The sequence below is a fragment of the Megalops cyprinoides genome, chromosome 16, assembly GCF_013368585.1.
Source record: "Megalops cyprinoides isolate fMegCyp1 chromosome 16, fMegCyp1.pri, whole genome shotgun sequence".
Taxonomy (NCBI): domain Eukaryota; kingdom Metazoa; phylum Chordata; class Actinopteri; order Elopiformes; family Megalopidae; genus Megalops; species Megalops cyprinoides.
In genome coordinates, this window is record NC_050598.1 from 28656552 (window position 1) to 28671129 (window position 14578).

At 47.2% G+C, this 14578-nt stretch overlaps 1 protein-coding gene across 4 annotated transcripts in view; it reads left to right on the top strand.

Moving 5' to 3' along the window:
- Positions 1–14578, top strand: part of LOC118790756 (pro-neuregulin-2, membrane-bound isoform-like) — a 94754-nt gene that overhangs the window by 53450 nt on the left and 26726 nt on the right. For all 4 annotated transcript variants that reach the window (XM_036547760.1, XM_036547759.1, XM_036547758.1 and 1 more), the window contains exon 4: positions 14175–14295. In XM_036547760.1, the coding sequence (XP_036403653.1) occupies positions 14175–14295 (121 nt within the window). The remainder of the gene's footprint in view (positions 1–14174; positions 14296–14578) is intronic.

Here is a 14578-nt window from a genome sequence, read left to right on the forward strand (position 1 = left end):
GGGACCTGTCCCATAACTGTGACCTGTATGATTCTGGTATGGAAAAGCTGAGTGAGGGCATGGGTGTGTACACCGTCACAGGCAAAGTTTCACCTGGGAGCCAACCGGGTTGGGGGGGGGGGGGATAGGCAGATGATAGCATGATTACCCAAGCAGAGCTGACACAGGGTGCTGCTGTGTGACGGCCCAGAGTACAGTGTGAAAGTTGAAAGGTTAGGTCAGGCTAACAGGGGAGACGTTTGACGTGAGGTAGGGTGAGGGTACAGTCCCTTTAATCCCACTGCTTTTTTAATTGCAATGCCTCTGGAGAGACTGAAGTAGTGAGTTGTAGTAGAGCAGCAATTATTGACCCAAATCCATTTTTATTTTGCTGTTTGATTTATCAGTCTGTGACCATGATGGTTAACCTACGCGTTTCCCAGGGCAAGTATAGCCACGTTCTGCAGCAGGTCACGAGGGGAACAGCTTCTGGATGGAGAGTCAGACCTCGTCATGTCTGTCAGCAATGACTCTGCAAAGCAGCTCAGGTGAACTCGCCGATCAACAGTGTCTGCAATGATGCTGTGGGAGGGAACTCTGCCTCACTTAGCCGTTAGCCAGTGACACACATCACAACCTCTGCCGTGTGTATGTAGCATTGCAGGCTGGGAATGACCGTTATGGTCATGCAGGCTTTTTTAAAAAAATCTCTTAAAAAGAGACGTCCTGCAACGTCAGGGCTTTGTTGAGACTAAAAACTTCAAGGCTCCTGTTCATTTCTACAAATACCTGCGGGAGCAACTGCACTGTCACCAGTGAAGGGATGAACAGGGTTCTCTGATGGAGTTCTGCAGCCTCACCGATTTAGAAATGAGTCATGGGTTTTTTTTTTTTTTTTTTTTGAAGGGGGAAAAGCTTAAGAACATTTTAACATGAAACGGAAAAAATGCAGGGGTTTAGACTGACGTAAGGCTCTCTGATGGTTTGTGAAACAAGATAGGCTCTCTTTTAAGGGTTTGGAAAAAAACATTTGTATGACATGAAATACACATTTGTTTTAAAAAGCAGGCTGCGCAAGTACTTAAAGACCAGCCAAGTAGCACTAGCAGGGAGCTCGCTGTGGGGAATAGGTCCAGGTGGGGCCAGGGTTGGGGAGTGGAGTGTAAGGCCAGGCCTCAGGGGGGCGCTGCCTCCATTTGTTTGGGGTGGGAGCCAGGGGAGGTGTGTTGCACAGGGAGTCGGGATTTGGATGGAACGGGAGTAGATTTGGGGTGTTGCGGTGTCGTTGTTTGGGGAGCGGAGGTGTTCTTAGCCCGAAGCCCAGGGGAGTGCTTTAGCTAAGAGGAATGTGATGATGTGAAGTACAGCTGGAGAAGAGCAACTTCCAGCTACATCAGCTACACTGCGTTTGCCATGGTGCACACACACACACACACACACACACACACACACACACACACACGTACACACACGCAAGCACACACACGCGCGCACACACACACATGAGTATATACATCTCTCTTACTACACAAACTCCACGCCCCATCTTCAGCTACACAAAATATCACACATTCCATCACTACTACGCAACTAAGATACCAATTTCGTTATTTCCACACTAATACAGCACCTGTCTCTCCCAGATACCCAGGACCCACAAGAAGTGCCCTCACTGTTCCGCTAACCACTACTGCACGCTCAAACCACACCTCCCACCTTTCCAAAACTCCAGCAACCCCTCGACACGTTCTCTCACGCTGTTACTCAAACCACTGAACTCTCGCTCCCTCTCGACAACGCAAACGGCAAGATTAAGTGGCTTCAGATGAAGCTAGAAATCTTTTTTTAGACATCAGGTGCAATCGCGGCTGAATGTAAAGTACCTGTAAGGAAATCGATGGCATTGATCGCTGCCTGTTTGGGCGGGAGGCGCCGTATGCGGAACCCGAGTGCCTCTCCGGCAGGTCGTCACTCATAGAGATTCATGTCTGCCGAGGTCCCGTCCGCTGCCAGGATTTCTGCTACTGAAGTCGACAGCAATAATCCTGTCCTTACGCTTCCAGTTGCAGGGAGCGGTGGCTTGGGCAGAAGGCTTTGAAAATAGGGGGTTTGCCGGCTTCAATCCCGGAGTGAGGCGCTACAGTTGTACCCTTCAGCGAGACGCGTCTCCACACTTGCTTTGGCTAATCCATACCCGTGTACGAATGGATAATATGTCTGAATATATGTGAGCTTGGAGCTCTCTTGGGTGTTTTAACAGCAGCAGCTGCCAAACAAATAAATGATGTAATCCATCACACTTGACTGAAGGGGACAAGCTGGAGTGAACAGAGGCAAGAACGCTAGTTCACAACATGTGCATGATGGGAAATGGCTTGGCTGTGGCTGGTGGTCACATATAGGGCTCCCAAGGCTCTTGACCCCCTCAGAGCGAATGAAGAGGCCAATGTCTGTTGGGAAGGGGTGAGATGAGAGGGGACCTCGTTGTCTTTATGATTAAATCACAGCAGGAGTATGGAGACATTGGGGAAAAATCAAGCTTACGTCACGTCATAATTTAAAAAGAGGGCCTTGCTTTGGGTCAGTTCAGCAGCAGTGCTCGCCTAAGGAATAATTGTCAAAATAACAACAAAACAGCAACAGCTTCAAAAAATGTTTAATGACTAACAACTGAAGACTCAAATCTAACATTATTTGGCCGTAATGTTTTAGGAATTTGGTCTCTCTTTTTTTTGGCTCCATCTAACCATCCCTAGAAACAGCACTGTCCCTCACTGAGTGGCTCTGAGAGCGCTTGTCCCCCAAAGTATAGACACTACCCTTGTGTGACCACAAGATGGCAGATAGGCACGAACGAGGGCATCTCAGCAGCTGCAGAGAGTGTGGGTTCATTATTTAATGAGGCCCTCGCACTTTGAGCCAATCGGCAGGATTCGTTGCTGTCCGGTGTGATACTTAGCGGTCCCACCGCAAGCGGGCGAGAGGTTCCAGTTTTTCCGCGGCTCCCATGCCATCAGGGTCCAGCTACTTTACCTCAGAGAGCATTATATCAGGTTGGATTTTTATCCCCTTTCTTTAAAATCGCGACGCAGCACTGTTCCAACCACCCCCCCCCCCCCCCCCCCTTTCAAATGCAGTTTGTAACACGGCAATCAATTCTTGTGTCGTATTTCATTTGCTTCCCGGGCAACGACAGCGCCGCAGTACTGCCTGGTGAAAGCGGTTTCCTCGCTTGCTCAGGTGTAGCGATGCCAAAGCGGTTCTGTCCCAGTGCAAACTGGGAAACCGGGAGCCTAACCAAAGATAGCAGTAATGTCTGCTAAAGAACAATAGAGACTGTAAAATTTTTATAGAGGAAAAATCAACAGACACATTGAAACACGTCATTCAGATTTAATCAGGAGTGATAAATGTCTTAGGAATTGGCAAGGATGTCTCTCCTTATTAGGAAATAAGGATAGGCATCTTAGCCATTCTCCTACATACATCCCAGTTCCACATTCTGCTCCATGTCCTTACTTCCATTGACTAAGGTTCGCCTTGGGGTGTACAGTAAGGCATATTTTCTAGATGTGGTGGAATATGTCTTTGCTATGGGCTGGACTTCGCATCAGTAATCTGTTTGCTGACTGTTCTGCTGATTATATCTGGAAGGTGGCAGCTCTTACATGAGCTGTTGTCCCCAGATATCTAGGTCCCTCCCACTCACCAGCCCCAAGCCCCGCCCTATTCTTCTGTAGGTGGTCCTGTGCAACGTTTTCATCACCTCAGTTAAGACTGAGGGGTGGGCAGATTCCTCAGTGTTCTGTTTTCCACATCAGCTCGGGGTGAAACGGGTGCCCCCCCCCCCCCCCCCCCCCCCCCCCCCCCCCCCCCCCCATGCAGGGATCCAACTGGATCCACAGTGATTCTCCACACAGCAGGCTCGAGCTCAAAGCTCTTCGCGCTCCTGTCGTTGCCTGGTGGAGGTCAGTGACGTACCCCTCCCTCTTTAAGGTCCGACACCCGTGTGATCAGCCCATGATCGCCTCTCCCGGGGGGGGCATGGCTGGTGTCGGTGGGTCAGAGCCGGCCCGGCCTCAGTCCAGTACTCATAGCTCACCTTGTAACGGCCAAGCAAAAGGCCCTTTGTAGGGACGCGGTCCGATTATACCCAGCATGCTCTGGGGCATTCCCGAGCGCTGTGTCATCGGCTCGCGGGGGAGAGCTGGAGCAGACGCGCTCAGACCGCGCTCCCCTCACCAGGGTTGCTGGGACCGGATTCTTCCGAACCCGGGGGCGCTGGACAGCTGGGCCGCTGGTGTCTCTCAGCCTCCTACAGACTGCGCAGACAGCTCCTGCTCACGGTCCCAGGTCTCTCCCCTGAGCGACTGATTCCGGGCTGCGGGGCTGCTTCTGGGGGAAGTGACCGCGTGGGCGGTTGGGTCCAGACCAGGGCAGGTTTGCGGATGCATCCGGACGTGTCTGTGACCCCACTGAATGTGTCTGCTGTGCTGACGTGGCCGTTAGGAGGAATGAGGGAGGGGGGGGTGTGTGGGGAGGCATGGGCGTGGGGGCGTTGCTGCCTGTGTGTTTCGGGGAGCTGAAACTCCTCCCCGCTCTGCTCCTCCTGCTGGGCCCCTTGGTGTGGGCCCTCCTCCTGCTCCGCTGGGGGGCGGGGCTGGGGCGTGGCCTCACACTCGCCCGGTCCCCTGACCCTCTGGACCAGAGAGGTGAGAAGGGATCCGTGCACCAGGTGCATGGCCCACAGGCCCTGCCTACAACCTCGCGTCTGGTGACAGCAGCTTCCCAAGCCTCCCACCACCACCACCTTATTTCTGGGTGGGATTCCCTCCACCCCCGCAACCCTCATCATTCCCCTCAGGCCCCGTCCCCTCTCTGTCCGAGTGTCAGCGACGGCGGCTCCACTCGGTCCCGGGTGCCGCCCCCCTCCCCTCCCCCTCTCAGGCTCCCGGCCAAGCCACGCCCGGTCCAGGTAAGCGCTCTCCGCTTGTTTGCGCGGGTGTTGTGCAACCCCCCCAGCTCCCTTATTTCTGCACCTTCTTTTCTTAATGATCGTGTCAGGCAAGACCAGACACATCTCTCTGCCAGACTGATGGGGGGAATAACTAATTCAAAAGGACGTTTTAATAAAAGCAGTAATGAGAACAAAGTTCACCCTGGGCTTTGTTGTTCTTAATCTTAGCCACATTCCCACTCTCATCGTACCCAACCCCACTTCCATGTGATTTAAAAAAAAATATATAATGAGTTCCCTCCTTCCTTTGCATAATGTGGGATCATTAATAACATGTTCGCCCATCCCGCAGCACTCATGTTCTCGGGGAAAGATAATATTCTTCCTCCTCTGGCCCTTTGCCTGGATCGTGACTCGAACGCTCTCCTGCCCCTGACAGGGAGTCCTGTCAACGCCAGCAGAACCAGATGTCTCCCTGTTTACGCTCAGCTTGAACTTTAAGAAATGTGACACATCTGAGGCCGCGTAAACACTCCTGTGTTTACGTTGTAGGGGTGTCCAGATTGTGTCTTTGGCGCGCGGTGCTGGTGTGGGCTGTGTGCGGGAGGCTTTAACCCCGACACACTCGCTCTCAGAGCGCTAAAGCGGACCGACTCTTGCCTGAATGCGCGGCCTCATCGGCTCGTCTTGTCTCATGCTACCCAGACCCAGTGCTAACGAGTCAAAGAAACAGTTACAGCTACTGAATTTTAAAAGGAAATACATTCCAGGCCTCAGCTAAGAAATTAGCAACAATTCAACAGCCTGGCAACCTTTAATAAACCTCTTAGCAACTCTCCTTTTCTCCTCTTCTTAAATACTCTCCATTTGCCCTTCTCTCTCCTTTCCCTCCTCTTTTCATGCTGTAGCACTAGTATGTTTGTGTATTATTGGTTGTTTAAGCGTTTAAAATAAACTATGTTGATGATATTTCCCTCATAAAAATGAAGGAAAAAATGTGTGATTTTTAAATGAAAGGCACAGAATAGAATGATGACCTAGACTGTTCCTGTACAAGGTTCCCCCCAACACCCCCGCCCAATGCAGGCACATCATATCAGCAGTACTACTTAACGAAGACTTTTAATTCAATTTTAACCCTTTTCTTTTTAGTGCAGCACACCCTGGCTGTGGACAATATTTTTAAATTAAACAAGTATGATGATAAATTGTCATAAAGGCTTTGGGAGTCATTTTAAACAGAGAGCTTTAGACATAATGGAAACCACACAGATCAGCAAGAATGTAGAATAAACTGACCTTCTGCTAAGTGATAAGCGGGGCCTGTCCCAGAGGTACCCGGGGAATCTCAGCAATTCTCCGCTTACGGCCGGTGAACCACAGATGACTTTGTGCAGCCGCGCACACTTTGCTCAGCTTGCAAACGCCGTCCTCCCTCCCTCGTCATTTGTCAAAAAAACACAGACCGTTTCACGCTTATTGGAAAATATCCACGCGCGTGTGTGCTTTGTGTCTAAGATGGATTATCCTATCTGAAACATTAGACCAGTGTAGAGTACCTTTATTGCCCCCAAAGGGGGAGTTTTTCTTGTGGTAAAAATGTTGGACAGTGGAGGCTAACATAACACAGAGCTGTACAATTGACTACATACACAATACTTACGCAGAATATACAAAATACTTACGCAGAATATACACAATTCTTATGCAGAATATACGCAATTCTTACGCAGAATATACACAATACTTACACACAATATACAAAATGCTTACGCAGAATATACACAATGCTTACACAGAATATATACAATACTTACCTTGAATATACACAGTACTTCCATATAATATACACAATACTTACACACAATATACACATTACGTACATGTAACATACACAAAACTTACAATATACACAATACTTAGACAAAATATACACAATACGTATGTACGTAAATTACGCAATACTTGTATGTGTATACAATGGTTGTATTTGTGTTTGAGCAGTGTGCGTGTCCTACCTACTTTTAATTATACAACCCAGAATTACGAGTGTGAAAATGTCAGCAGCTTTATTTATTCCAGTGTCCATGGTTACAGGAGCTGTTTTTCTTTCCGAGGATCAGTGTTGATTCGCACGATTTGTGTACCGATATTTCCACTTACGTTTTTTAAATCCCGAGACTTGAGGCTGTTTAAAGGTTGGACGCAATGCCACACACAAGCGGAGGTCTGTGCGTGAGCACTCTGGCAGCCTGGTTTAACTCTGTGACATGGGGACACGGAGCCGTCCTGACTTTGAGTTCGGGGTGATGCTAAAATGCTCCAGCCCATTTGTATGATCAATTATTTATTTCGTCTGTCTCTGCAAAAATATATCCCCCCGAATCCCGCTGGAAATCCACTCTAAAAATACATTCCACAACACAGCAATGCTGCAGCCGAACACTCTATACCACATCACCATAACACTACAATACTGTGACCGCATACAAACATAGCCACTCTCCATGCAAAAAAGAACACAATTTTACGAGATGATAACCCTTATGTTATTTAAATTGTAGATTTAATCCAAGTCAGTTTATGTTGGTTGTAATGGTTATGGTGTAGTAGGCCAATGCTCCTGAAGTAATCTCCGAGAATGTTGCAGTGGGTGGGGAGGGTACCTGTGCTGTACTGACAGCCAGATCGTTGTGTTTGGTGAGCTAACAGTGCTATTCTATGGCTGTGATGTGTTTGTCAAATAAGACTTTGGCTGTGCTGTCATTTTAGTGAATATGGTAATGTTTCTGGTCTGGCAGTGTTTGTGTTGGGTGTGGTCAGGTAATGGTTCTACCATGGTAGTCATTGTGGCTGGTGTGTACAGTCAGGCAATGGTCCTGGTCTGGTTTTCTTTGGGTCACGTGAAGAGATCGCTCTCCCAATCATTACAGCATTCATGGGTGAGTAATTGTTTTGTTCTGATGGCTGTTTTGCATGTGAAGATTTAAGAGCTTTGATCAGTGTTGGTGCCAGAGAATAATCTGATGCTCTGGGTCAAACTCAGCATGTGTGCATCAAAGAGCGGCCTCTTTAGCTCGGGGTCTTCGGCGTTACTTTTTCTGAGTTTCCCAGAATCCTTGAAAGGCCCCGAGTCGCTCGTGAAGCGCTCCACTTTTCCGTCCCGCAGCCCTTGAGGATTAATCAGCCCGTGCTGAAAGGCCAGCTGTGTGCAGGCCTGCTGCAGGACGCGGGACACCCTGATTAAGAGCCACGCTCGGACACATGGGGACAGGACTGTGGGACCGGCGCCCAAATGTTGCTCATCGCCGGGAGTCGAGCTGTAAGGAAATCTTTCTGCTCGCTGCCCTCAGATCCACTCCATCCTCAGGACCAGTCATTACAGAGGGGCGAAAGAAAGAAAGAAAGAAGGATACATAGATAGATACATAGACAGATGAGTGTGAGGTTAGGTTATGATTATGATCGATGATTTTTTTTATCATTGATACTTTAGGGTTAATTCAGAACTGTTGCTCCGATATCACATGAATGCCTAAACTGTGCAAAAGTTCAAGGCAGAGACTTAAAGCTGGCAAGAACTTGGAACAAAACTCAGCAGCTCTCAGCCATTTAAAACTTAGCAGATATTTTAGTGAGGAGAACACTGAGGTCTCTGTGTTCTGCATCAATAAGTGCATGCAGGCTGTCTACATAACACAGGGCTGGTGGGTGGCTGGTTGGATAAACCTGGTCTTCTGACACAGAGCTGTAACCTCTTGCTATTACAGGGTGAAGTGCCATATCTGATCAGGGAGGTGGACAAAACGGAATGTACTTTTTTATTTTTTATGTAGAAGGATCTGATTGGTCCAGCTCTGGATGATAGCAGCCTATGCAATAGAAATAGTCTGCTCTCAAACTGATGCACGGAAGTGCATGGTGGCTCAGAGCTGTCGTGTTTCTTGTGTATGAGGCAGGCCTCCCCGCTCTCCTACAACCCACTGTAGATTTCATACTGTGGTGAATCTGTGGTGAACACACACAGCCTGGCTGCACCTCCCCACCCCCACCCCACAGTGGTCTCCTCTCCCCCATCCAATCTCTCTGCTTCAGAGACACGAATATGGGGTTTGCAGAATGATAGAAAACATGAAGAGAAGATGAATGTTGGTCAGAAATCAATGATGGCCTACATTGTTTGCACAATGTCAGTGGAGGGCAGTGTGATTTCTGTCTGGTCTAGGTATATTTGGCTGTATGTTATCATGTCATTGCTGTAGGCTGATGTGTCAGGCAAGCGCCAGCAGATGGAATCTGCTGTCTAACAGGGCAGCAAGTATTGGGTTGACAGAAGAGTAGCCGTGATGCGCCGGAGAGAGTATTGTGCTGCAGCTGACCAAGCGTTCCTGGGCTGCAGCGGATGGCATTTCATGACGCTGTGTGGTGTGTCATGACAGAGACCGTGTTGCATTGTGACAGAGACCATGTTGTATCATAACAGGGACCTTGTGTCGTGACAGAGAGCATGTTGTGTCATGGCAGAGAGGTTTGTGATAACTGTGCAGAGGCAAACCTCAGACATTAAGCTGTGCTGTACTGTGAACTGTGGGCCGTACCTGTGTAAACTCTCCTCCCGTGGGAACAGCCTGGGGAGCCTGGGGAGGAATCAGATCCTGCCAGCCGTGGGTGGAGCCCAGGCAATAGTTTCATCTGGATGTGTGACCGTGGAAACGCAGGGAACTCCTTTTACGGGTCATGTGTACTTTTTGTTCTTTGGAGTGCTTGTTGTTTTTTTTTTTTTCTTCCTTTAAATTCCATTTGTACACCTCATTCGCCAGGTGCTGTGCTGGACTGTATGCTGCAATTCAGAAAGCAGCTTTGAAGTCCTGTGTACGAGAGCCGTGAGCTTTCATTTAATTTCCTGTGTGTTTTGCACACCCTCAGCGCTGCGTATTAAACACTAAACCAGGTGAAAAGAACAAACAAAATGTGTTACACGATCCGGGTGGATGTAGTCATAGGAAACCTTTAACGTATATGATAGAAATAATTTTTTTAATTACCAAAGACCTTTCCTGTTTAAACAGGATTGGATTGATTCAGAATGTCATTTCCATAAAAATATTAGGGAAGTCAGCATTACATTATAAACAAGACCAATGGAAGATGTAAGTCTTACATAAACAAAAATTAATTAATAGCATAATTAAATTGGCTACACTGACCTAGTTGCCCATCTTAATGTATTCCTCAACACAAACCAGGGTTCAGATGTATAAATTATTGGAGTAGTAATTATAAGCGGGACTAAACAGCTCTAAACCTACAATTGATTGTCAGTCAATCAACCAATCAATCAGTAATCGTGGTTATTATCATTATCATCGTTGTCACTGACACAGCAGGTTGCAGAGCCTAACAGAGAAGGACTGCGGTATTGGCCTGGCCACTGGGCTGGTAGCTATATCTTAAGCAGAATTCTGACTGAGCTGTGACCCCACGATGCAGAGAAAACGTCCATTGACGATCAGTGAGTAAAAATTTGCAAATGCTGAAGCTGGAGCCCTGTGTGCGTGTTTGTGCGTGTTTGCGCGTGTGTGCGTGCGTGCATGTGTGTGTGTGTGTGTTCCTGTGCAGGCCCTGTCTGAACTCTGGCACGCTGCCCGGTGAATCTCGCAGCCACATGGTCCCCCTCCGCACGCTTTAATTTCTAATCTGCTGTCCCCTAAAGTCATCTGGACGTGGCCCATCCTCCCCAGGCCAGGGCCACAGCGCTGCTGCAGTCACTGCACGGGTGTAGCGTGAAGCCTGCTTTTTCAGAGAGCACGGGCTGGCAGCGCTTTAATGCACAGATTAAAAAAAAAAATACGCTTTTAAACACTGTAAAAGCACAGAAACAAAATGTGTGAACAGGCTTGGCTCCCCCTTGACAGCAGCTGCAGAGTCTCTTGCCCCCGAAGGGAATTAACATGCTGTGAAAAGCGTAATCAAAATGGCACAAGCTGGTTACAGCAGCACACCAAAAGCACCCTGTCCTCTCCCCTCTTTCCCCTCCCATATCCTCCACACCCTCCACACCCCCACACCCCCACACCCTCCACACCCCTGGCCTCACACCCTTCCTGTTTCTGGGATCAGAACCTCTGTCCATAAACCTCCACTCCCATGCCTGCCCCCCCCCCCCACCCCCCCCCCCAAACACACACGCCCTGCTCTTTCCCTCTCCACTCTCATTCTCTCTTTTCCCACAATGCTTTGGGATCAGGCAAGCTTGAGTAATGAGCCGTCCTAAATCAATACCCGTCGAACACTGGATCAATTTCTAATCTGGGAAGAGATGGAATTGATTTTCTTTTTTTCAGGAAAAGCAGAATGGAGAAATCTTTGTAGCAATATTTTATAATCCTTTTAAATCTGCAATTCACACAATATGGGCACTGCAATTCACCATTTAAGGAAAATTATTTTCAGTTGTATTGCATACAGATGTGAGAATGTATTTGTTTGTAAGAAAAGGTTCCTTGTTTGTTAGGATGATAATTCATCTTTGCATGGGTGGAGCCATTGGTGGAATCTGAGCGTAATCACTGTCACCTAGATATTGACAGCAAATGAAAAACGTGCTTGATGATGTCACCCATGTTGAGTCTGATTCACGGGGCTTGGCAGAGAAATAAGTCACGCACATGCAAAAGGATAAAAACAAATAACAAACAACATTGCAAAAAGAACAGATGTTGATGTAATGCTGGCAAAATGTGCAAAAAGTGTGCGAAAAGTGTGTGTTTGTCCTTCTCACTTGGTACAAAGTTTGGATGTGTGCGTCATGCCGTGTTGATGTACGTGCTCATGTAATGCGCCTGTGTTTATATGGACTTTTAGAACATGTTTATTTCTTTTACTGATATGACGTGGGAGGCACACGCCACTACATTTCGGCCTCCTGCCTCTGAGTCCACTTCTCCTTGCACCTGGTGATGTTTCTGTCCACTTTTATTGCTCTATGTAACATTTCTGCGCACTCATCTTGCACCAGGTAATGTTTCTGAGTATAGGTGGAGTCCTCGGAGTATTAAAGAGTACCCACACTATGAATGTAGCACTGCAGTGATGTCTTTGGTTGCCTGATAGGTTTAGACAATGGGAATTCCAAATGTTTCAGCTGCACTCTTAATTACTGTGCCAGACAAAAACCCATCTCTGCCTTGAATCGCTTTATCTGTCACGTGGGTTTGCATGGCTTTTATTGGGCAGCAGGTAAATTAAGATAAACATTTCTTTTGAGATGATGTAGAGGGTTTTTTATTGCACTTATATCTGAGTGAGTTTTTTTGGGTGCACCTAATTGTTACTGAGCATCCATCCTCATTAATCGAGGGTTATTGAAATAACAAGGGATGAACCAATCAATGACTTCATTACAGGGACGGCGATCCATGACAGACGTCTTTGATACACTAGTTGAAAGGAGGGTCCATTGTTACTAAGCACAGGGGAACAGCCGAGAGGGAAACTTTTCCGTACTTCCAAAAGGCAGTGACAGAGACGTGAAATTCACATAAATGAATTGGTTGATGATATAGAAATGGAGGGGATGTTAATAAAATGATAACTTGGGGTTATCATGCTTCTTTTTGTTGGTTGCCAGCAGTAACTTCTCTGTTATGCCCCCCCCCCCCCCTCCCACCCCCAGTGGAGTGTCCTGCTGATGTCACTGCCCCTCTTCCTCCATGCCCTATCGCTCACTGACATCAATTCAATTACCTCAAGTGATTTTTAAAGTGATTGAGTTTTTTTTTTTTCTTTTCTTTTCCTGAAATCAATTAGACAGCTCCGTTCCCCTGACGGTGCGATCCCGCCGGGCTTGATGGTCCACTCAACGGGCCCCGGGTTTGGATGGGCATGCCTGTTCCTAAACGAACAATGGGGGGGGGTGCTTCAGGTCCCTGCTGAGCTGGCCTTTGAGGATCGAGGCTACGTGTGGAATATTTATGTGTTGTTAGTCTGAACGGTGGGAATGACTCAGCTTGGCAAAGCGGGACTTGCCCTCAGAATGTGTAGCATGCACTGCGCTGCTCCTTATCTTCAGGGGGTGTTCAGTAGCATCGGAGGGGCTTTGAAATGTGAAGAAACACATTTTATCTGCCCTTGAAAGTCAGTGTTTCCTTTCTGAGCAACAGTGTTGACACAGCTGGGACTGTCCCCCTGTTTCCGCTGGCCAATGTGATGAAGCAGGTTTCCCCATTTTATTTTTACAATACATCTGCATGCGTCTTACACTGGTGACCACGTCAGTCACCGGGCCCAAATCAGCCGTTCAGACTTAGAATTAAAAATGGTCAACGCTTGACCTTAGCATAATTAAACATATATCTGATGAGAGAGAGAGAAATCCTGAATAAGTATATTAAGTATTAGCAAATTACTTCTCGGTGTTAAGCCTAGTTGCTCTTGTGTGCTCTTTAGCGCTGTACAGCCATCAGTATTAAACATCACATATTATTGTTGTGTGTAAAAATGACACCTAGCCCAAGGGTTTAGTTGGATGTCCTGAATTACTTGATTGACATTATAAGGGAAATCTGCTTGCCCCTTGCATGTTATCCATACTCTTTCCATGCTTAAAATATTTTGTTAATGACTTCATGTCAATTAGAATATAGCTGTATGTTGTAAGTGATAGGGGTGAGGTATGGCATTATTCACATATGTTTCAAATGTCTGTGTGCTTCCTGTAACTTGTCAGTGCAGCTCTTGGATGGCCACTTTTGTATTGAAATTAACCTATCAGAGCATCTCCAGGGTGGCCACACGTATACTGAAATTAACCTATCAGAGCATCTCCAGGATGGCCACATGTATACTGAAATTAACCTATTAGAGCAGCTCCAGGATGGCCACATGTGTATTGGTTTCTGCTGCAGAATCCTTCCCTTTAATTACTTAATAAGCTCAATCAGTTTTCCAGCCAACATTTTTTTTATGTGTTTGCCAATGAAGACCCAACTGCAATAAATCCGAATTTGTACTCAGTCCTGGAGAAATATTTTGCTGTGATGCATTTTGAGGGGAAATTAAAACTTGTAAATGCACAGTAATCGATCGATCCCTCTAAGCTGAGGGGGAACCAGATGGAAACAAATCTAGCATGTGTGTATCCCTGTAGGAGGTGAGAGTGTTGCCTCCCCCCCTGCATCTTGGGGATAAGGCTAATGCTAAACGCTAATGTGCCCCTCCCTCCCTCTCTCTCCTGCAGTTACCACCACACTGTCTCCGGGGTCAGGTCACGCCAGAAGATGCAACGAGACCGAGAAAGCTTACTGTGTGAATGGCGGTGACTGTTACTTCATACACGGTATAAATCAACTGTCTTGCAAGTAAGTGAGTGACTCCCCCCCCCCCCCCCCCCCTTTGTTTGATGTCATTTGAATTTTAGCGCAATGTTGGTATATATGGATCCTTTTTTTCATGAATTTGTGGTTTCGTCAGTCATCTCACTTACAAGGAATTATATCATACAGCTGCTTCTTATTTTTGGCCTTTTCCCTCGTTTTATGATTCAGGTTTTTTTTTTTTTTTTCTAAAAGCTTGAAAGTCGCAACTCTTTTGTCTTTTAATATCAATGATGTCAAAATGGTAGTGTGCAGTGGAGAGTCACTG